Raw genomic sequence first — 23,351 nt, 5'->3', positions numbered from 1 at the left:
TAAAACCTGTTAAAATTGAACATTCTCATATCATGTGAGCAGAAAATGTCACTCCACTTGTACTGAAAAATACCCCTTATTATGCAGAAAAAATATATTTGAAATATTTTACAATGTTACAAACGATGTTTTAATATTATTAAAATGTTGAAACATTCGGTTTCATGCTGGTTCATATAATGGAAGCATTATTCCCATGGTTTGCATGGGTTATTAATGCTTTTTCTATGGAAATCTATTTCAGCTTATCGTTGAGTTTATACTAAAATAGGCATTACTTGTGCTCATACAGATGGGGCCGATGTTATTGCCCTCGCTGGCACGTTGCTGTGGGACATACACAATGTGCCAGGGGAAAAACAGCCATTGTATTGAATCAGCCACGCACAAAAAGGTGATAACACACTATTTCGCCTGCGGGAGCGCTCCAGTGGGTGCAAACCCATCTGTGAGACATTTGACTATAATACAGAATATGTATGGTAACCGAGTATAGCAGAAACTGCATCCAACAAAGATATGTGCTAAATAATTTTATATAATAGTACCAAATCAAGTCTGTCTACGTGTAAGCTTTGCGGGTACTAGTATACAAAAAGAAGAAAACACAGCGCACAACTCATAGTGAAATCAATATATTATAAACTGATTAAGTGAAAGTGGTAAAATATGCACGTACAAGAAATCAATATATTCAGGCTATACATGAATTTTGGCACATGTTACCAGCACGAATCCGCATCTGGCCAGACTGCAAAGGTATGAAGAGTAGACCAACAGCTTGGGTGATGACATGTCCCTGCCAAAGTTGTTTTTAACGAAACGCGTAGGATATTGATTATTGTGTTCATTTAAGGGGTATATTCATATACCTCTATCATATGAACTTAGCTACAAGCTATACATTTTGAGACTTTGGCACGCACGATCGTTTGTCTCTGTATGCCGATTTGTGCCTTGGAGCCTCCGTACAGCCCCGATGATGAAACTCGAGTGACGTCACACCAGGAAGTGAGTCTGTGAGAGATTCGGAGCAGCAATAGCTACGGTGCTTCAGACGGCTAGCAGATCAGAGGATTAGTAACTGAGCAAGACAGAGGACACCTGGGATTACATTACATCACCCAAGCTGTTGGTCTACTCTTCATACCTTTGCAGTCTGGCCAGATACGGATTTGTGCTGGTAACATGTGCCAAAATTCATGTATTGCCTGAATATATTGATTTCTTGTACGTGCATATTTTACCACTTTCACTTAATCAGTTTATAATATATTGATTTCACTATGAGTTGTGCGCTGTGTTTTCTTCTTTTTGTATACTAGTTCCAATGGATGTTGAGCCATCCAACTTTATACAGCAGCAGAATCTCTTTTTTGGTTAAAGGTTTTTATTATTATTGATATTCATCTTGTATTCACAGATTGCTATACAGCGAACATTTTCACAATTTGGTTGGTCAAAAGTTATAAGTTATATTTAAACACATATATACTCCCATATCACTTAACAATTAGTAGCACAAATTATTAGTCTTTTTTCACTTTGGGGGTACTACTATTTTTTATTTCAAGAATAAATAAATTTAAATACATTTGCGATTCTTTTGTAGAACCATGATAAATCTCACCACTCAATAAACTGGATTACAGATAATAAACTGGATTACAGATAATAAACTGGATTACAGATTGCATTCTAAAGTGCTTGAAGCAGTGATTTCGTTTCCTAAAAAGTAGTTTTGTGGTGATGGACTTTGTGTTTTATAATTGTTTACACTATGTTGTGGTGTCACTCTGTCCTATTTAAATGGAAATCTGCACGCATAAATAAAAAATATGATATCATGACTAGCAAGAATGGAGTAACCTAGGGAAGGTTTGACAAACTTTCTATGATCGCCCCATGTTTCTGTATTGGAAAGTAAACACTTGTTGTCAGATACTCCCAGGCCCAGCAGAAAAATACAGTGATGTATTTGTAAAGTGCACTTGGTTCTCTTGGAATGCAATGTTCTGAAGGATGGGAGCATGAAAACAACAATGGTCAGAATGAATCATATCACGTGTTTGTTAATCATTTAAAGAGAAATGCCTAATGTAGAAAGCACAGTAAGGCAAGCTATGGAGCAAAGCTAAGAATTTAACATTTCAGGTTAGGAAAGATTACTGTGGCAACCAATTACTTGAATTCCCCTAAAGGGAGTCATGCTAGCTCTTAAAGAAAAGCACCATAAAAAGAATCATTATAACTACATTTCTCAAAGAATGCTTGTAAAAATGCACCTAGCATCAAAAGAATATATATAAAAAATAGCTCACAGCATACATAGTTGATATAGCGTTATTCATATTACACACACATACAATATATATATATATATATATATATATATATATATATATATATATATATATATATAATATATATATATATACACACATATATATATATATATATATATATATATATAAAATCATTTGTAGTTAAAAATGATTCCTACATAGGCAGCAAACATTTTTATTACACGTACAAAGATGTAGTCAATTAGACTATTATGTAGGCTTTATTTTGTTACATAGTTACATAGTTACATAGTTACATAGTAGATGAGGTTGAAAAAAGACGTACGTCCATCAAGTTCAACCTATGCTAAATTTAGACAACAGATACTTTATTCTATATCTATACTTACTTATTGATCCAGAGGAAGGCAAACAAAAAACCCCATTAAGGGGAAAAATAAATTCCTTCCTGACTCCAAGAATTGGCAATCGGATTAATCCCTGGATCAACATCCTTCCCATGTATACTTATTTGGTATATCCCTGTATACCTTTCCCATCTAAAAAGATGTCCAACCTTTTTTTAAACAAATCTATTGTATCTGCCATCACAGTCTCCATGGGTAATGAATTCCACATTTTAACTGCCCTTACTGTAAAGAACCCTTTTCTTTGTTGCTGGTGACATTTCCTTTCCTCCAACCTTAAGGGATGGCCCCGAGTCCTTTGTACTGCCCGTGGGATGAATAGTTCTTTTGAAAGCTCATTGTATTGTCCCTGAATATATTTGTAAATAGTTATCATATCCCCTCTTAGACGCCTCTTTTCTAATGTAAATAAATCTAATTTAGCTAGCCTCTCCTCATAAGTTAGAATGTCCATCCCCTTTATTAATTTGGTGGCTCTTCTCTGCACTCTCTCTAGTTCCATAATGTCTTTTCTTAGGATTGGTGCCCAAAATTGTACTCCATATTCAAGGAAATTGTCCAAAAGAATACTGTACATGGTCCTGTCACTCAAAGAAATCTTTTATAATTCCATTAGTCTCAACTGTGGTCATTTGAAACATTGCCAAGAGCCATAAAGCTCTTTGTGGTTCAAAAGTAGGGTTAAGAAGAGGACAGACAAAGCTATATGTTAAATTATGTACTTTAAACTACCAGTATTGCAGCATTACATTTATATTGTTGCTTTATGGGTGTCAGAATAAAATCAACACAGTAGGGGCTAATGTATTTGTGTTTATTTTTTTCTGTGGTCTGATGGAAGTTTTTTTTTGCCATTTTAGTACATCACAATATAGCATTCACTTAATTGTAGTTTCAACTCTACTTGGGATGCAGTTCCATAGACATCCATATCTACTATTATTAATGAGAATAGTTATATAATTGTACAGTATATAGATACTATAAATCCAGGTAGGCTTAGGGCAATGTTGGAGATATATGGAGCATGCTGGATTGTCCCCATATAAAGGGGGTACAAAACTAAGCAGGAGGATCTTCTCCTTTAAACAACCATACTCAAAACAGTTATCACTGGAATCCCTTACAAAGAAGACAATGGGCCAATCAAGGAACCATGGCCGATATCTGGTGTAAAAGCCCAGTCATGCAGCTCTTTTTGGCTGAAGATTCAGTCTCAAGCGCAATTACTGGTTTAAACTTTCCTTTGAGTCCTTGGTCCTTTCTCTTCAGTTTTTTAATTAAGGGTGTTTACTCAGTTTAGAAAAGTTGACTATGCATTTACTAACTGCAGCCTGCTACTACTGTATGTGTGCTACTTGGAAAACAGTTTAGAAAATAGTCTGATGAGTGATAGAATTAGATACAATTACAGCAGAACTACAGGACTACAATGACCGGGAATTCCGCTGATTGTTTAGGCCAAATCCGTCCCGTCCCCACCAAAATCTGTCTGCTAATTGGGTAGTAGAACATCCAAGTGGATTCACTCAAATCCACCATTGAATATAATCCGGACAGATTTTTTTTAAATCCAAACCTGGATTTCATACTGTATTTAATCCAAAATCCGTTTCCAGATTTTTAAAAATCAAACGAGAGAGGAGAGAGAGGGAGGAGAGAGAGGAGAGAGAGCGAGAGACTAGACTTTCAATTTAGTACTGTCTCCAGCTGTATATGTACCACCCTCCCTCCAAATAAGTACAGTAGCATCACTGTCACATCATATTTTTGAGCTGCTCACTGCTCACTACTCACACATGTACTGTACCTAATCCAGTTATTAGCGTACCTCACGGGTATCTCAGGAGCGCTCCACAAGGAACATTAAACTGTCAGCCAGGAAGTGGAAGTAGCCTGCTTTTAAAGGAAGCCAGGGCGAGGGAGCTACTACAGGTATGAGAAGTCATGTTGGTGCTAAATGATGGATATACACAAAGGTAGGTCCGGTGTAACAGAACAGAGGCAAAAAATATTTGTTGTGCCATCTGCCAGAGTGCCAGAGACATACCGAATTTAAATACTTTATTTTAAAACAAATACAACTCTACAAACTGCAGAAAGTGATTCTGCTGGCTTCCCACTGCGCACAATGTGTTGTTGGGTTGGGCTGACAAGACTAAAGCATCTTATAAAGAATGGCGTATGGTGTCAGACCAAATCGGACTCTATAACAGCCTCTGTTATTCAGGACAACAGCAGACTTTAGCAGTGTGAGCAAACCAGCTCATGGCTAGCACCACTGTCACAGCACTGCTCAGCACAAAGGACTTTACCCTATTCTCCAGGGATATAGACGCATACAGTATCTAAATAGAAATGTCTTCCGCCATGAAACACCTTCCGGCGTGGGAAGACACCTTACAGTGCATTTATTTCTTCACTTCCAGTACATACTTTTACTACCACAGCTTCCTTACCATGTGTACTTTATAAAATGCATAATAAAAGCACATATACACGAGTTGGAAATATGGATCGATGTGCCCTTATAAGGACCCCCCCCCCCCACCACCCCAACCAAGGCATACAAAGCCAGACACAGCACAAGGGAACATAGCTCTTATAAGGAGTAAGTCCAGAGTTAACCTCTTCTTGTCCCAACCCCCTGAGCAGGAGCATTTTTTTTACATGTGTTTAAGCATAACATATCTTAAAATAAGTGCCTAACTATGCTTTCCCATAGTGCCTAGGACAGGATAGGCAGCAGTTCCCTTGAATGTTAGGAAGTCTTGCTGCCTATTTCGTCACATTCATCTTTTAACAGCACTGTGTTTATTGTTAAATCCAAAATAATATTATAACTAAGGATTTTAGCACAATGGGGAACTATGTGTGGGTAAAAGGCTTTGTACATCTCTTGGAAAGATCATAAAAAAATCTTTGCAAACCAAACTGTGAGACATTCATAAATCTATTTTCTATAAGAGGACAAGAAACTCCAGTAGTGGATCGGGTGCAGCCCAGTACTGCAGCTCAGTGAGAGATACTTTGGTCCTTAAGACCACGAGCTTCCACTGGTCCAACTTGTGAGTCCTGTGATTGTGCAAACATTTTCTGAGCTGCCCTGTAAACTATAAAGATCTTGTAGCATGGTGGTAAATCCCACATTTTTAGACTACACTATCAGAATTACAGTATACACACAGAAAAATAATTTGTGTACCAAATGTTTTTAAACCCAATTAATTGGTCAGACACAAAACAGGGTGTGAACTACAATGAAGCATTGACTTCTTGAGCAATATTGCATTCTCATGATACAATGTTTTGTTTCCAAGTATAAATGTGTTGTATTTTAAAGTTCTTTTCAAAACCAGGTCAGAACTAATGTAACAACTTCATATATTACAAAAAACGTTAAGCTCCAAATAGACCATCATTGTCTCTTGTGTCTGAACAGGGTATTATCATCATTGTTTATTTGTGAAGCACCAACATATGCCGCAGCGCAGTACAATGTGGTACACAGTTATGTATATAAACAGTTAAATACGAGGTAGGCCAAACATGCACAAACAGATACAGGGAGGTAATGAGGGCCCTGCTTGTGAGAGCTTACAGTCTAGAGGGAATGAGGGACAATGTTGAAACAAAAGGTACAGTGGCTGCTCATTGAACAAAGTAGTGTGGAATAGACATGTACATGCCTATTTAAAACAAGCACCTTACATGCCCTGTCATCAGTCAACCTGAAAATATAGCCATTGTTGTGCTCCAAAAAATGTATTTCCATCGTTTTCTTTCTTTTACCCCCTCCCACAACTCGTTTATAAAGTAGTAGTAACACAAAGTGAAACAAAGCCATAACTGTCATCCAAATTGTTTTGTACAGGCTAGTGGAAGTATTCAGTAATAAATGATATAAAAGGTCTTTTATTGACAAGCTGCCATGTGCTGTTTGCATTAGAGAATATGAGAAGATGATGGCTGCTGCCCCGGGCTCCCAGAAGTATTCAACTCCGTGAGATAGCAGAAAATGCTTCAGTTTACTTAAAGCATTGATAACACCTCTAAATAATTAACTGAGGACTTCCTGTCTTCAATTACCTAATGCTTTTTTTAAACATCTTTAGAGGATTATAAGCAATTTATGGATTTCACATGATGAGCACATTTACCACAATTCCCACAAAGCATTTATGGGATCCTATTTCCAGCGCTTCTTTGTAATTAAAAATAAGCAGATAGACAAGAGCATAGTGGTAAGGCAGTGTGCTGGCATTCCCTATTTGGATTTCAATAGTCACCGCTGTAAAGTCTTTATTCATTCATACTCAGCCTCACCAGGAGCTTGACAAGTGATAAGAAATATTATGACACACTTTTTACAAGTTTTACAGCAACAGAAAGCCAATATTTAAGGAGGATTTTTAACTTAGGATTCCATGGGTTTTTAACTTATTTTCTGCATACATGTAACATACAAACCACACCTCCCACTTTCCAAAAGGGGCATTGCATATTTAGGTGATGGGAACAATGGGTGGGCAAGATTTTAAACCTCTCTCTCCCCCCCCCCACCCCGCCCCGCCCACCCCCTCCAAAAAACAAAGCAAAGAAATCTCCTCCTTCTATCCACATTTCTTCCTCTCTCCACCTATGCGTGTGCCCATACACTGCACCATCATTTACACACCTCTTTCCCAACAACTTCTACACCCCTTAATAAAAAGAATCCCCACAAATCCTCTTCTCACCTCCTCTCTCTCTCTACTCCTCCTCTTTGCTGCTGAGGATATCTTTCCTAATCCTGGACCCAGCCATATACACACCTGATATCCCCACGCCTCCCTGTCACCTCTTTCCCTGCTAATGGTGTTAACCCATCTGATTTAATACCAACCTTAAAACTCACCTGATAAATGAAGTGCCCCAATAGCCAGGATCATGGCTACTGTCCCACACCCACAGTCACTCCTACCAACCATTATGGCCAAGCACAGCCATCTACTGCACTTATTCCCTCATACATACATTTTCAGCATTGCATACACAGGTCAAAAAAACAGTTTTTTAACCCCTTAGGTGCTCAATAGAAAAAAGCGGGTGGTGCTGTGAGCCTTTAGAAGGATAATGTCATAAGATCCACACCACACTGCTATATGAAGCAGCATGAAAATATGACCTAATGTCTTTCCCAGCGGCTGGCTCAGAATGAGCTCCAGAAACGCCGAGATAGAAAGACTCACGGTTAGTTGGTGGTGTGGTATATGTGGTCTAGTTGTGATCCTCCGTGCCTCGTTATCTTCTGGCACGCTTGGCCAGATGAAGTAGCCTTGGCTCCCGTATGGAGCGTGGATGATTCCGCCGCCAACCCTCCTGCAACAGAACAGTCGCAGAGGGCGGTCACATGACCGGCGGCTCAGGCGTCGCTCCAGAGTGACGAGGAACAGCGTGGGACCAGCGTATAGGCTCAGCACCAACCCGGCGTGCCTGCAGTGAATCGTAGATAGGGAAATCCTCCAGCAAACAGGACAGGTAAACGGCAGCACAGCAATGGATGGAGAGAGGCTGATGGTAAGTTAAAAGCAGACTTTAGTCAAACAGCGTGCTGTCAGGTCCTCTGACGCGTTTCGGCCCGGAGGACCTGACAGCACGCTGTTTGAATAAAGTCTGCTTTTAACTTACCATCAGCCTCTCTCCATCCATTGCTGTGCTGCCGTTTACCTGTCCTGTTTGCTGGAGGATTTCCCTATTTTCAGCATTGCCACCGCTATCCTATAATAAAAATCCATTCCAGGCACACAGCTGTAAGAATGTGTATTATACTACTGCTGTTTGCAATGATGAAGATATCATGACCACATACAGTAGCTGTAATGTAACTCTTAATGTTTTCAAATATAATCTTGGAGGAATCAAAAAGTGTAGGAGTGCTTTTAAACATCTTCAGAAGATTGCAAATTGTGTGAGTTTTACACAATGAGCACATGCACCACAAATATCACAAAGAATTTATGAGATGAAATCTTTATCTTTGGAGGAGTTCAAAATAAGTTTAGAGACAATAGAATATTTGTACTGTACAGTACTACTTGTCTCTATTTCTATAAGAATAGTCAAAGCTTCAATGTTTTAAAGGGCAAAATTATATCACAGCTTAATTAAAGTAAACACCTGCACTAAGGCTAGTGTAGAATGATCAACCCTGTCCCTTCCTGGACCAGTTCACAGGGGAGACTAAGGTTAAGTTATATTGGGGGGTCGTCAGGCAAGATCTTATAAGAGGTTGGTCACATACAGTAAGGTGGGCCTTTTACTTTGTGGCCTTCCTGTGAAACAGTCCCTCCCAGGTGCCCTCTTTTTTAAGTAGATATTAAGTGTAACCCCCCTCTGGGTTACTAAAGGTGTACCAGGAGTTAATGTCTGGTGAGCTGTGGCAAAGCAATGACCTTTACAATATTGTTGCAACTCAGCCAACTGAAAATGAAGTTGCGCCCCTATTCTAGAAGAAGCTCACCTCTGCTCTGTCCAGTAACTGGGGTGGAGTGATGTGGTGAGGAGCCCAACACGGTGAGCTCCCTATGTGGTATAAAGATTGAGCTATAGGGGGTTGGGCCTTGGACCCCAGGAGGACCACAGAAGTGCCCCACCAAGACCAGGATGACTCCAGGAGAAACAGAAGGGGATCTCAACTGTCTGCATGTAGTCCTAGTCTAGTAAATGTGAAACTCTGTTTAATGATGTGAGATCACCTTTGTTATTTTATAGTCAGGGAAAGTGTCCCTACATAGATAGGGCACTCAATAGCTAATGGCAAGGCCATAAAAGTACACTGGAGGGAGTGTGTGCATGGCAGGTTCCTATGTGTGGGATTTCCAAACACATGGGGTCTCCAGGGGTGTCACATAACAAGGTTGCTCCAACGCCGGCCTTGGCACACCAGGTTACTAAAGAGGACAGCTGGGATCTTGTATTAATGATGGGTTAATGGGAAACCTGATGGATTGACATCCTCAGGCAGAAGCTCTAGGGAAGTACTGCAATGGACTCCAGCTTCCTGTCGCCCTTTATTATCACCCTGAGAGCTTACACTACCAGCCAGCCAAATGGCAGCACCCTGAGAAGGTAAAGAGAGTCTATGGCACCACATCTACACTACCTCATAGTAACACTCCTAAGGAGCCGGACAAGGACGGGTTATATATATATATAAAACATATTTACCAGGCCAAAGTCCAGCAAAAAGAGACAGCACACTGTGTAGTATAATCCAAACGTCTTGTATTAGAACAAAGAATACACCGCAGCCAACGATTCGGTCCCACAGGGAGACCTTCCGCACCGCCCTGAGGAAGGGCTCCCTGTGGGACCGAAACGTTGGCTGCGGTGTATTCTTTGTTCTAATACAAGACGTTTGGATTATACTACACAGTGTGCTGTCTCTTTTTGCTGGACTTTGGCCTGGTTAATATGTTCCATTGAATACCTATGGGATGAGCATCTGTCTTTGCATTTACACCTGTGTGCTGACTGTCTTTGTGAGGAATATATATATATATATATGAATATAACACATTTTCAAAGAAAATAGAATCAGTTGTGTCATTTGGTTGGTGTGTGTAATTTGTCAAAGCTTGGCGGAGTTGCTTGCGAGGCTGACCCCCAATTATTTGATAAATTTCAGAAAATTAAAACTGTTGGCTCACATCCTTCAGGGCTATCCAGTTTGAAGAGTGCTCCACATTATCAATAACACGCCTCCCCTGTAGTCGGACTATATCGGTAATCTCATCGTACAGTCACTGTAAATCACACCATATAATGTGTTGTTAGAGATTGCCTCCTACAAGTATTTCTAAATCATTCTTTAAAGTTATTTTGTTAACAAGATGAGCTGAGAATTTGGAGCGGTTTGATTTCCTAGACTTGCTCCCGTTTGTGGTTTCAGCAAGTTCTTACACAGCCAAATCTCCTCTCTCCCGCTCCCGTTATCTTATTGGCTTTCTGATACGGACAGGGTGGGCTTGTGGTATATAAAACACTTGATTGACAAGCACTTGCCCATTCAGATGCCCCATAAAAATTCAACTTGTAATTAATTTCCCCCAAAAATAAAAAGCAGACAAACCTTAGCTATTAGCATTGTTAGATATGTTTAGAGAAGTCAATCAGACTGTAGCATTCTTTGACAAGGTTGTCTTCTAGACTGCTATGTGGGACTGCACATTTAAAAGCTTAATGGTTAAATTAACCAATTCTCACCTTAAAGTGACACCAATGTGGGGAAAAGGAATTCACACTAACCCCATTACCTTTGCTCTTCAATTTCCCCCCCTTAGTGAGCGAATACAAAATATTCATATAAAGATGACATTACAGCCGATGTAGTTTGTTCATACCTGTATAAGTGTATTGCATCCTTCCTGAAGCACTCACATAGATAAGTCCTTTATTGGCCTCATGAATTTGATATTCCCTGATGCTACCATTGGGTTTTGTAGGTGTTGTCCAACTCAAATGTAAAGCTGTAGAGTTTGCAGTCGTAATAACAGGTGGGGAAACCTTCTCTGGCACACCTTGATTTATCGCTGCAACCACCTTTTTGCAAAAAACAACAATGTTATTTCATATACTGGGATTTATACTAGTCTTATTTATTTAGATTTAATACACTATGACCATAAATACATTGTATATAATCAAGGAAACAAGACAACAGATTGAAAGATGTCATAGGAAGTTGTACCGTAGTAAAAGATAACCTACTATGTTCACTGGATTGGAGGATGGGGTCAGGTGACAAATTGTCCTCGTATGATGTGGTCCATACAACAAAGTCCATGTGTGGTTGGTGCTTCCTCTTCAAGGGGTTTCCCAAAACTCTTTGGTAAATACTAACACCCGGAAGTTACAGTGCACAACGGTTATTAGCAGCCTCTCAGAGGAGGAGAAGGTGGAGACAGAATCACAGAGAAATTTGCCTATTGAAAGAGTGCCTACTCCACTGCCCTGAATGGCACATCCTTGTGCTTGAGTGCAAGCACCTTAGTGTGAGTAAGAAAGTTACTTTGCTTTTACAGTAACTGTAGTAACACTTTTACCTGCTCCATAGAGAGGTGTGTTTGTGCTCTTATACCCCAATGCAGTTTACATAGGAAATTGTACAAGATGCACAAGACAAAGGGAAATAATAAAATAATGCCATTATAGCAACAACTCTGACTACAAGATTTTTTTTTTGTATGCATTTTTTCAAATAATTAAGTATACCGTAATTTATAATTGGAAGTATCGCTATACGAAAAAAGTTAAAGTACCAGTGCTCCCTTCTGGGGAAAAAATATGGTCACAAAATCTTGAGGCACCTGCGAAACCAATAGGAATCAGCAACGTCATTGGTTGCAATTTTCTATTAGACAATACTGGTGGCCACAATGAATTTGACATGAGGCGGCACAGGCACTGAAAACTGTATATATCCCGGGAACCGGGGGGATTCTCTGAGCTGAAAGTAGTATGTGCTCCGGAGCACCCCATGTTTCCAATTATGAAAAAGAATCTATTTACAATTGTGCTTGGATTGCTCCTTTAAATTGGTGGTAAGGAAATATGCCAATGCAAGCGAAATCCTATAATTCGAAAAAACGGCACTACAGAGGTTCTCAGTTTTAAGTGTTCTTTTATTGCGGGAGGATCAATGCTTCGGTCCTAACCTCGACCTTTGTCAAGATGGAAATATACAATGATTAGATCGTTTTGGATCCTTCCATTTTGATTAGTATTTGGATTATATTTCTGAAGTCGTTTATAGGCATAACTGAAAAAGGTTAAAATAGTAATTGTCCAAATGGATACACTTACCTTAGCGCTTTCTGTACAGCCGGCCATTGTGCACGCTCGAAGCTGATAGGTATATTCTCCAAATGGCAGAATTCTTCCTTTGTCTGTGAAATTTTGGTCCCTCCCCCTAAAGCGCTCCATTCTATCACGAAGAACCACATAATGAACAATACCTAGACCCACACACACAGAACAAAAATCAAGCATTAAAACATTTTGAACTAAAACTTTTCAGGTTGTACCATTTTATGATAGTCATATATTATATATAATATACATTACAATAATATAAATCCAGTACTATTAACTTTTACCACTTTACTTTGAACTTAACTATTAACTTTCACCAGTTAGAATAACATAGTTCAATATTAAACTTATAATTCTAGGAGTTGCTTATTTTCTTTGTAGGAATACTTTTGTGATTGAACGCGTGATCATAAATTAGAAACATTGTTTAAAAAAATAAATATATATATATATATGATTCAGGTGTCATTAATGGTAAAAGTTACATCCGTACGAGCTAACAAACAGCCGTGTTGAGTAATTAAAATGCCTCCCCACTTCATCATATACAGCGGAACCCCGTTATAACGCGGTCCACAACACAGAGACCGCGTTATAACTGGGATCGCGTTAAAATTTCACTGGCATCTAGATCTCTCTCCTCATTGCAGATGTCAGCTCTCTCCTCTCTCTCCTCACTTCATAAGGCTGTGTCCACGTGCTCTTCCCTCTGCAGCTGTCAGCTCTCGTGCTGTTTATATTATATATTATATGTATATGTTTTTTAAGGTGCTTATATCCAGCCCTTTCTGCTGCTTGTAATAAGGAGGGTTTAAATTGCATCAAGTCATTAGTTCATTTCAGTTGAATGGTCTATAACGTGTTTTCTGGCATCAGAAGTAGCCTCATGGAATAGCACCACTTAATAAATATAGCCCTCAAAGCTTTCATCATCAGAAACTCCCATTGACCCTTAATCAACTAAAAAGAGCAGCCCAGTAGCCACATCACTGCATCTATAACAGATAGTTAAAATCCGAGTACCAGCTTTTTAGGACAATATGCAAGTCACTTTTCTATTGTGTGCTTCAGACTCTAAAATTAGATTGCTAGACCTAAACAGATGTAGCCAGGACCCCCCTCTGGTCCCCTGGGTTCCCCTACCTCCGACGCGGTGCTGCAGAGGCGCGCATGTGCAAGGAGAAGCCGGGTGCCGCCAGAGTGGCAGGCAGATCCGGCACAGCTGTAGGGAGCGTGGCGGCAGTTAGAGGGGCGACCGGGTCGCTGGAGCTCCTCGGCGGGATGCCGGCAAGGGTGCCGCCATGTTGGAAATGTTCCGCATGCACAGTACAGTGGTTGCGGTGGCCATTACAGGGACAAGCTCCGCAAGGGAACTACAGTTCCTGGCAGCCCCCAAGGCTGCTAACCACGTGACGTGCAACAGCCAATAGGGCTGCAGCATTCTCCTGCTCAGTGGATTGATCCATTTGGCGCGCAGAGCACCACACCAGTCGGGATCTGGATAGAAGAGGGTAAGGTAGTGTCTCAGGTGCCAGTGGCCCTGAGACTAGGTCTAGAGTCCCCCTTCACGCCCCAGCTAGGCCACGACTCCACATTAGCTTGTGGGTGCTTCAGGTAATGCCCCTCAGATAGGGACGCATTCACCATTAGCTCAACAGTGTCAGGGACACAGTAAAGATGCTGTACAGTGATGTGCGGCCTACGGTCTGGGACCAGACCACAACCGCAAGTTAGAGACTCTCTTAAAGGTGAGACACTCGAGCGGGAGGTCACCCCACGCAGAGGCGGATGCCTTCGCTGACGATGACAACGTGGGAGCAGACTAGTCCTGTCTTCAGTTGGCGGTACCCAGGTGCTGGAGCTCCCGGCAGGTATCCGTCTCAACAAGTGCACCAACGGCCACACACACATTCTGTGGGTTGCACTAGTGCACACTCTGGGGTGGATTCAGCTCTGTGGACACTGGGTGGTTAGGTGCCCAGGGCACCTCAGTACTTTGGGGGAACCCCACCGGGGTGTGAATACGGTGGTGGTTGGACAGTGGGGGCACCTTGTGGGTTCGGCCATGCGTGGCCTCGACCGTACTGTGTTGTATAGTTGTTCCATAAGTTACCTGTTCAGTAAATACTCTTTTACCATACCTGTGTGTGTTTACTATTGTATAGTCTTGGGAGGGGCTATCCTATTGTATTGGGATCCTTCTCAGGTGCAGGCGCTTTCACAGACAGAATCAGGTACACCCCAGGCTCCCTGCAGCAGAGGATCAGGCCTCCTGTGAGCCAATCAGGTAACGCACCACACGTATTTTCCCTAGACACGGGGGAAAGGGGGCTACACAAAAAAACATAAATCTTCCCCTCTTCCTAGTGCTGCAAAAAATAAAACAAAACACAATGAAGAAAAAATACCGCAACCTAATCCAATGCGCAATGGCCTACTGTAATCTTCCACTGTCCTATCCACGGATGAGCTATCCTCAGCATTGATTGAAGCCATCAGCTTTTCAGTTGCTTGAAGATCACTGTTTTAAAAAGAATTCTTCTTTCTCTTCATCTGTATTTCTTATCTTCATTCTTCGTATGTGAGGCCCTTACTCTCACATCCCCTCTCCATCGATGACTGATGTGTTATAAAAGGCCTGTCGCTGTTGCAGATGACATGTAAAGGGGGTCACGTGATAAATCAACCTATGCGTGTGTGCTTTTCCACGTTTGTCGCCTTTGCTGATGGCATCAGACATTGGGGAGCGCTTTCTCCACTTGACATCATCGACAAATGGTTGCAGGCCATATATAAGGAATTATTATTGATTATGCAATGTATATATTACAAATATACACCTGGCAACTTCGATAGAAATTAGTGAAAGCGAACCAAAAATGTGAACACCGGCACTTAACAGCATAATTTTATCACTTTCAATAGTTTTTGGATACAAATATATAGAGTCAGCCCTCGCTTATCCGACATAATGTGTCCCGCAAACCGCCTTCGAATAATGGGCCGTTGGATTGTGGATGAAGTTAATTGGCGGCGGTGAGCGTTGGATAAGCGGATACGACATTGGATAATGCGCCCAGCGGACTGCATTATGCAGAGTCGGATAAGGCATTTGACGGAAAGCGGGCCGTCGGATACCGGGGACCACCTGTGTAAACCCACACCATTGGTATACACTCCCACACACACCTTTTGTAAAGCGCTTTATACACTGTGGGCACTTTATACATGTATATTTACACACATACACACACACACTCTTACATCACTAACATTCATGGACCAGTCATAAATCACATACAGCACAGGGGGGAGGGATAAGCTTCAGTCACAGATACATTCCAGGATGCCCTGTTTTTAAGTAAAACCCTTTCTTGCTTTATCCATTGTAACATCGCCGGAAGAAGAGATCAGTGTATCTTGAAAGCTCGCACAAATACAGTAAAAGCATTTAGTTAGCCACAGAACGGTATTGTCCATTCGTTTTTGATTATTAAGCTAACACTGTACAGATACCTCTACATGTATATATATATATATATTATATATATATATATATATATATATATATATATATATATAAAAATAATCCTTAGCTTTGATTGCATTTTTGATGCCTATAACCAAATTAAAATGTAATACATTATTTAACTTAATACTTTGGGTGCCACAGTTTTCATTACACTGTATAAAAAAAACCTATCTGTAAAATTAGGGTATGCAAATGTATACCGTTTGCTTTATCGGGTTCTTTCCAATTCAAAAATATTGTATCTTCATAGTTGTCCACCTTGGCCCATCTGGGTGGACTCACTCCTTGAGGTTTATATTGCTTTGTGGTTACTCTGCTCGTATTGCTAAAGCCTTGACCAAAGCTGTTCCATGCAGATACTCTGTATTCGTATGTAGTGAAGGGATCAAGGTAGGTATCTAGACAACACAATAACATAGTTACCAACGTTATTTGAACATGATTAGTAGGCGAACTATGCTTAAAATATTATTAATGCCAAACACGTTAAAATAAATATTCAATAGATTGTCTACTTTGGAGATGGTCCCTGGACTGCCACTACAGGCCATGGGCACCCGCAGCCGTCCTAGCTCTTCCCCACCTCCCTAGTGGAGGCAGAGGTATTGGTTCACACTCACACCTCCCCGCAGGGAAGAGCACATGGGAACGCCCCAATCTTAGGCTCCTAGTCGTGAGACCTGCCTTCCTCAGAGGGAAGGAACAACCTCCAAATTTAGGGTGGTCCTGCCCTTAAGTACAGCCAGAAGGCAGGCACCCCATTGTCCCAGCTTCAACAGGATGCGTCACCCTCTGTTGTCACTCAAGTGCAGTACCAGGTGTGAGGGGGAAAACCCCATACCAACTAATGGCAAAAGAACAAAAAACAGTGCGCAAACCCAAAAACAACCTAATCGTATTTAGAGACTGTGTCTATTTAGTGCACCATAAAAATAGGATTAATGCAACACTATTATACATGTAAGGCATAACCCTTGTAGTGAAAATATTAAAGTGTAAACGATACGAAACCGTCTGCTGCTTAACACAAAGAGTGGCTCAGCACTCCCACGAACTAAGAAATGAAAACAAGAAAAAAGAGCAAAACGCTAATGGTGAAGTAAATCAAGATTATATCTTTAAGTAAAAGGGTGAGTATTTTGCGTACATCAGATTTTAAAACCATAAGCATTTGTGTTTTATCACACGTGAAGTTACCACATGGCAAACATCAGAAAGGCTGGTCTGGAGGTTGAGACCGCAGTGGGAGTTTACCTTCACGTAATCCGGTGACTGGCTGTAGGAGACTCTCGCTCTGTGCGGGCAGCGCTTGGCGTGGGACAGATGATCCGGCTGTCGGGCGGCTTTGGTGGACACTGTGGACGTTAAAGACCCAGTCCGTGGGTTTTGAGTGAGACGCTGACGGTGCTCCCAGCCTGCAGAAGCCGAATGATCAGAGTGACATCCTCCAGACCAGCCTTTCTGATGTTTGCCGTGTGGTAACTTCACGTGTGATACACACAAATGCTTATGGTTTTAAAATCTGATGTACGCAAAATACTCACCCTTTTACTTAAAGATATAATCTTGATTTACTTCACCATTAGCGTTTTGCGCTTTTTTCTTGTTTTCACAACTAATGGCAAGCCTGTTAATTCCAGGGTTTACTGCCAGCCCATTGGGTAGAGAGTAGCAAGGGGGTACCCACTACACTTGTTAAAATAAATATTCAATAGATTGCCTACTTTGTGAGTACATTTATTAAGGATGGACAGATTTGCAGGTCTGAAGATGTGAACCTTGAAGATTGTTCAGAAGATCGAGTCAACCTCTGAATGAATTCTTGAATCAGTGTAAACATGTGAGCCAACACCTGAGGAGAATTCATCCTCGGATTCTGTTTTTTTTTTTTGGGGGGGGGGGTTAAACTGGGAAAACATTTGCAAAAAAGTTCCAAGTTTGAAAATAGCACAAACATTTTTATCGCATTTCCTGCTCATTTTGAATTTTATTTCCAGAATTGAAAAATACCCCAAACAAAACTAAGAGTTTGAGCAAAAACAAACAACTGAGTAACTGAGTAAAGACATCAGCAAAGGCCAGAAGCCTTTAAAGAAATGTTCTAAAGTTACACGTTTCTATGCTCTATAAATCACCAGCAGATAGCGGTCACCTAGCCATAGGTGTGGGGGCCTCCTGACCAAGGGGCTAGACTCGCCTCTCCTGCCTGCCCCCTCCCCTCCCTGGCTGCACTCCCTACTGGCTCGGGGTTTTTGGAGGGGCCCGGGGAGGGGCTGCAGGGTGGGCTATTTAAAGCCCAGCTGGCGGGAGCATGGCCTGTTTGCTGCCCGCCAGCCATTTGTCCCTTGATTACGTATACATGCCTTTTTTTTCTTAACCTGTTTTCTAACGTGTAAAAGGTAAATTTGTCTGCTCTTGATGTAGCATAGTCACGATTATGTATAGGCATGTATGCACTTTATCAACATAGGGCACATATAATAAAAGATGGCATGGCTATGCTTCAAGACCATCCTATGGGGTTTATGATGGTTCATTGCTGCAGCACTACTTTGGGGAATCATGTGAATGGCATTATTCATATTCCATGTACTTTAATATTGTCAGAATGAATGTTGTTGGGACATGGCTGTGTGCTCTTCTGGTGCCTGATGCCCATGCTGGCCCTGGGGGGGTTCCAATTCCCCTGTCCTCACTCTCTAGTTTACCAAAGAGAAGGCTGTGTGAGCAGGGGCCTCTGATGCCTGGGGGGGGGCAAGCATTTATGTGTTGTGGGCTGCGGAAGAGTTGGGGGCATTGTCTGTTACTCTGTAACAGGGTTAAGTGGCCAAGAGAAATGCTCCCAACAATTTAGGTTAATTAGTTAACTCATCTCTAATTATTGCAGAGTTATGACATAAGCATGGTTGCAAATACATACTGTAGTTATGAGCTAAGTGGGTTATACGGTACATGTATATATGGGAAATGAAAAAGAAGAAAACAGTGCAAATATAAGTGTAGATGTATTAACAATGGGTTAGATATTGATTGAAGTTTGGCTCTTATAGTGTTCCTACTTACAAGAAGTTAGAGATAAAAAAGCCTTTTGCAGATTGGGCTGCAGCCCCCGTGGTAATGTTGGTGTGCGGATCTCCCTCCAGGCTCGTCCCCTCAATAGGGCGGGCCAGTATGCAAAGGAATGGGAAAAGCACTACATAGCGCGATCATGTGGGTAATATACTTTATATAAAAAACGAATATAAAATTTGCACTTACAATGTGCTAGATTAAAACAGGCATGTTACACAATCATTGTGTGTTGTGGATTTGTCGCTGCTCTCACCGCCTTCCCCTGGATCATCCAAGTGTCCTCCGTCTGCAGTATAAAATCGCAGCTTCACTATCGGCTTTGCGTCCTGGTAGGCATCTGACGTCACGACTCTGAGGTGCGGCAAGAACGACGGGTCCTCCACTGGTTCAAGAATCTTCACTCTACGCGTTTCGCCCAGCCAAAAGATGTGACTGCTTTCGGAGGGTTTGAGCAGGATTTTAATTTATTTGAATTTTATTTGGCACATATGGTTTATTGCACTAAATAGTTGCACTTATTATTGTTCACATTATTTGAGTTGTTTGCGCCTTAATTCACTATAAATCACAATATACGGTACATGTATGCATGTATGTTATAAGGCATGGACGTGCCTCCAGGGGTCGTCACAGAGGGTGATTTTACTGTTAGCTACTTTTACCAGCTTCTTAAAAAAAATAATATATATATATATTTATATACGCAGGGGGTTTCCAGTTCATTTAAGTTCTTCCTTTACAGAAGGGTGGGGAAGGCCCAGACAGCGACTTCAAAACATGGTTGCTGGGAAACCACTGACGAGCTGATTATAACTGTTGAATATTTCTTGTCTATTTCAGCTGGGATTTCTAAGTAGGCAACCGGACGATTTTTCCCCCTCTCCGGATTTGTGGAATCCCTGTCGTTCTTCTAAAACACTCACGCACACGGATGCTCGCTGTTAAATACCATACGAAAGCCAGTCGTTGCTCCTGTAGGTGCACATTGCAGCAAGTTTAAAATACACATACACTAGCAGGCATAGCTCTCATTAGGAATTGCGCTAGCAATATCTGAGCAATTTAGTCAGCTCCAGGTTGAGGCACTGAACCACGAAGAGGGACGGTTAGACCAGCAGCTAGACAGCTTGTTCACAAACAGACTAGGCCATGGTAGCGGACAAGGCCTGCACATTCCCGCCACTTCGCGTGCTAAGCAATTGCCAAGCGATGAGGCCTGCCCCTGCCAAAAGGGGCAGCTGTCCACTGGCGGAGCAGACGGTGGGCCCGGCCACAGAGGGTGCGGCGTCAGGCCACAAAAGGCGGAAGACATGGGCCACAGACAGGGCGGCAGCCTCTGTCAGCAGAGCCACAAGGCAGGGCACCACGGAGGGGCACAGGACAGCTGCCCGGAGCGGTTTCAGGTGGTGTGGTGGCTAGTTGACTGCCTGCCATGCAGGTGGTGGGAGTTTGAGATGGCCACCTGCAGCGTCTGCACATGGTGGGAGAGCGAGTCGGCCGCCTGCAGTGGTTGCAGCGCTCGGGGCGGTATGTGAGGCCCCTGGCATGGTCCGATGACACGGAACTGGCAATGGTGGAAGATGAGGCTCGGCCCGTTTCGCCACCAAGTCGCGTCCCCCTTCAATGCCAGGGATGGGTAAGATACTACAGTAGTATAAAGGGGTGGGTTGCACAACAGAATAAGGGCATTCAGGGAGGTGACGGACTCCCAGAGAGCTCGCTAGGTCTTCCCCCAGTGTTTGGACTCAGGGGGTTATGTCCAATGGGAAGGGGAGGTGGCAGTGGGAGGAGTCCCAGGTGGTGCGGCTTCTTTGCAGCTAGCATCTCTGATGCTAGATTCGGCAACGTACAGCACGTCCAATAAGGCAGGATTTGAAGCAGCACTAAAGGGAATGCTGCAGTTCTTTGAGGCTTGGGCGTCGACCTCCTTCGCGGTCCCTGCTGAGGTGGGGGTTGGGACAGGGGGCCCTGGCGCAGTGTTACGGGTGGCGGAAGCATTGGAGGCACATAGCATGGCCGCTGAGGCGTCACTGGGTGGGCCGGGCAGAAAATCCAGGAAAGAGCAAGTCCTGCGGAGAAAATTGCTGTAAACAAGGGTAAGATGTCATGGGACATAAAGGACATGGATTTGTGGATCGATTGGGTAATGGCTGATGTCGTCGCCCTTTCAAGGGGGATCCAGCGGGGACGTCAAACAGGAGGAACGGGCAGACAGGGGGAGAGTCAGTCAAGGGTTTGCTGGGCGTTCAATGACTCCCAGTGCAAATACAGCAACTGCTGCTTCAAGCACCGGTGTGCTACCTGCTGGGGGACGCATCCTCAAACAAAATGTTTTAGGAGCAGGGGACATAGTTCAAGGGGAGCAGGGCAGAAGGCTGGGAAGGAAGGCACTATCCCCGGTAATCCTTCTTTGGGGCATTGCAAGTAGTGGAGCTAACACCCAGATTTCGATGCCAGCTCGAGTGGTTGTTCAGAGAGGACGTGGTTCACATGTCCGACATCGGGGTGGATCTTTTCAACAACAGTTTGCAGGAGGGATGGGAGGGTCCTTGTGGGTCTGGCAGTATGGACCTAGTTTAAGTGGTGTTAAATGGGCCCGTCAGTGGCGGATTTTGGGGGGGTAGGTGCTTTTTCTTACCAGACTCGGAGCTGGACTGTTTAAGCCCTGGGGGTGTGGCGAGTGGGCAGGGTCATTTAGACATGACTTCCGGGAGCCCTCTCGCAACAATGATTGGGTCACAGGGTCCCGGCTGTAAGGGGGCACAGGGTCAGCGGTTCCCCCTCCTTTTAAAGGAGCACTCTGGCAGAGAGTGGCATTTACCCCATTAATTATTTGTTCTAAAATAAATAGCTGCAGCCTTTTTATACCTCCAGATCTGGTCTCTGTCGTTATTCGTAGGTTCCACGTGGGTTCGGGGCGGGTGGGGAGAGGGGAGCTATCTTGCAGCCTCCTTGGTCATAACTGAGGAAGGTTTGGCTTATCCTAAACATGGTAAAAGTGAAACAGCTAGAAATAATATAATAGGGAAAAAAAAGAAATAATATAATAGGAAAAAATCTAATTTCTCTACCAAACTTTTTTTTTTTAAGTATTTGTCGTTATTCTCTTGTTTAAAATGTGAAAATGAAAATAAACATTGTAGTTCCTGTAGTTCCAACAACTAATTTGTACTTGTAAAACATACATACTGTAGATAAGTATGTATCAATAGTTTAACAAAACTTCTCCAAAGAAAAACAACCCTTGTAGATTGATTTTGCATTTGGTACAATGAAAAAACGTGTGCAACTTGTTTCTTTGTTGAAATATCTTCTACAAGAATCATTTTCTTTGTTAGAAAACTATATAAAATGATAGTATAAGTGGCATAGAGTATAATTGACTTTGAAACTGGACAAACTGCAAATGTCCTAGTGAGGGTTCCCGGAGCTGCTCTACATCTGAGGAAACGGACAGTGACATTTTACTTTGTACACTGTTTAGAAGTGCCAGACTGATGCGGGATCATGGAGTTACACATGTGTACTTATTTTTGTTTGTACATTATAGGAGCCCTCAAACATGGTTTAGTGTTAGATATTATACCACAAACTCATGGTGATTTTAAATAAAGGATAAAAGAAAATGTATCCATGTAAATGTAAAATGCATACTGAATATATCAAAGTAATTTAAAAGCTTCAAGTTTGTTATACGCAAGTATCTATAAATGACAAGTTGTAATACACTATTTCTTTAATGTAATGCATTAATATATAACACTGTCTTGCATTCGTTATCTGTTTAAAAGTCTTAACAAAAAATGGAAATCCTAAAAGTGTAATTTTAACAGTACATGATTTTCAACTAAGATCTATCGAGTAAAAAATAAGTACCAGTAAAGGTATATTTGTTTTTGCCTCCAATATAAATAATTTGTTCTTCTGTTGGGCAAATACCATCTCCTCCTTCAGTCATGTTTGTAGTACTATTTATAGGTCGTTTTGTCCAAAAACAAGACTCGGTAGCTGGATTGAAATCACACCGACCACAATATGCAGTAGCAGACAATGATATAGGACACAGGACAGGTGACAGGCATTCCTCTCCCTGCAAAAATAAAACAAAACAATGAATAGATATAAAAGAAAATTAAGAGTGTAATAATAACTATATTGCAGATTATAGACACAAGTCAA

The 23,351-nt window shown here is 41.9% G+C and overlaps 1 protein-coding gene across 6 annotated transcripts in view; it reads right to left on the bottom strand.

The window, feature by feature from the left end:
* USH2A (usherin) overlaps window positions 1-23,351 on the bottom strand; it is a 942,943-nt gene that overhangs the window by 193,656 nt on the left and 725,936 nt on the right. For all 6 annotated transcript variants that reach the window (XM_075595608.1, XM_075595610.1, XM_075595609.1 and 3 more), the window contains 4 exons: window positions 23,049-23,262; window positions 16,301-16,498; window positions 12,560-12,711; window positions 11,098-11,296 (listed from right to left, as the gene is read on the bottom strand). In XM_075595608.1, coding sequence (XP_075451723.1) covers window positions 11,098-11,296; window positions 12,560-12,711; window positions 16,301-16,498; window positions 23,049-23,262 — 763 coding nt within the window. The remainder of the gene's footprint in view (window positions 1-11,097; window positions 11,297-12,559; window positions 12,712-16,300; window positions 16,499-23,048; window positions 23,263-23,351) is intronic.

The sequence above is a fragment of the Ascaphus truei genome, chromosome 4, assembly GCF_040206685.1.
Source record: "Ascaphus truei isolate aAscTru1 chromosome 4, aAscTru1.hap1, whole genome shotgun sequence".
NCBI lineage: Eukaryota > Metazoa > Chordata > Amphibia > Anura > Ascaphidae > Ascaphus > Ascaphus truei.
This window is presented reverse-complemented; position numbering and strand designations above follow the sequence as displayed.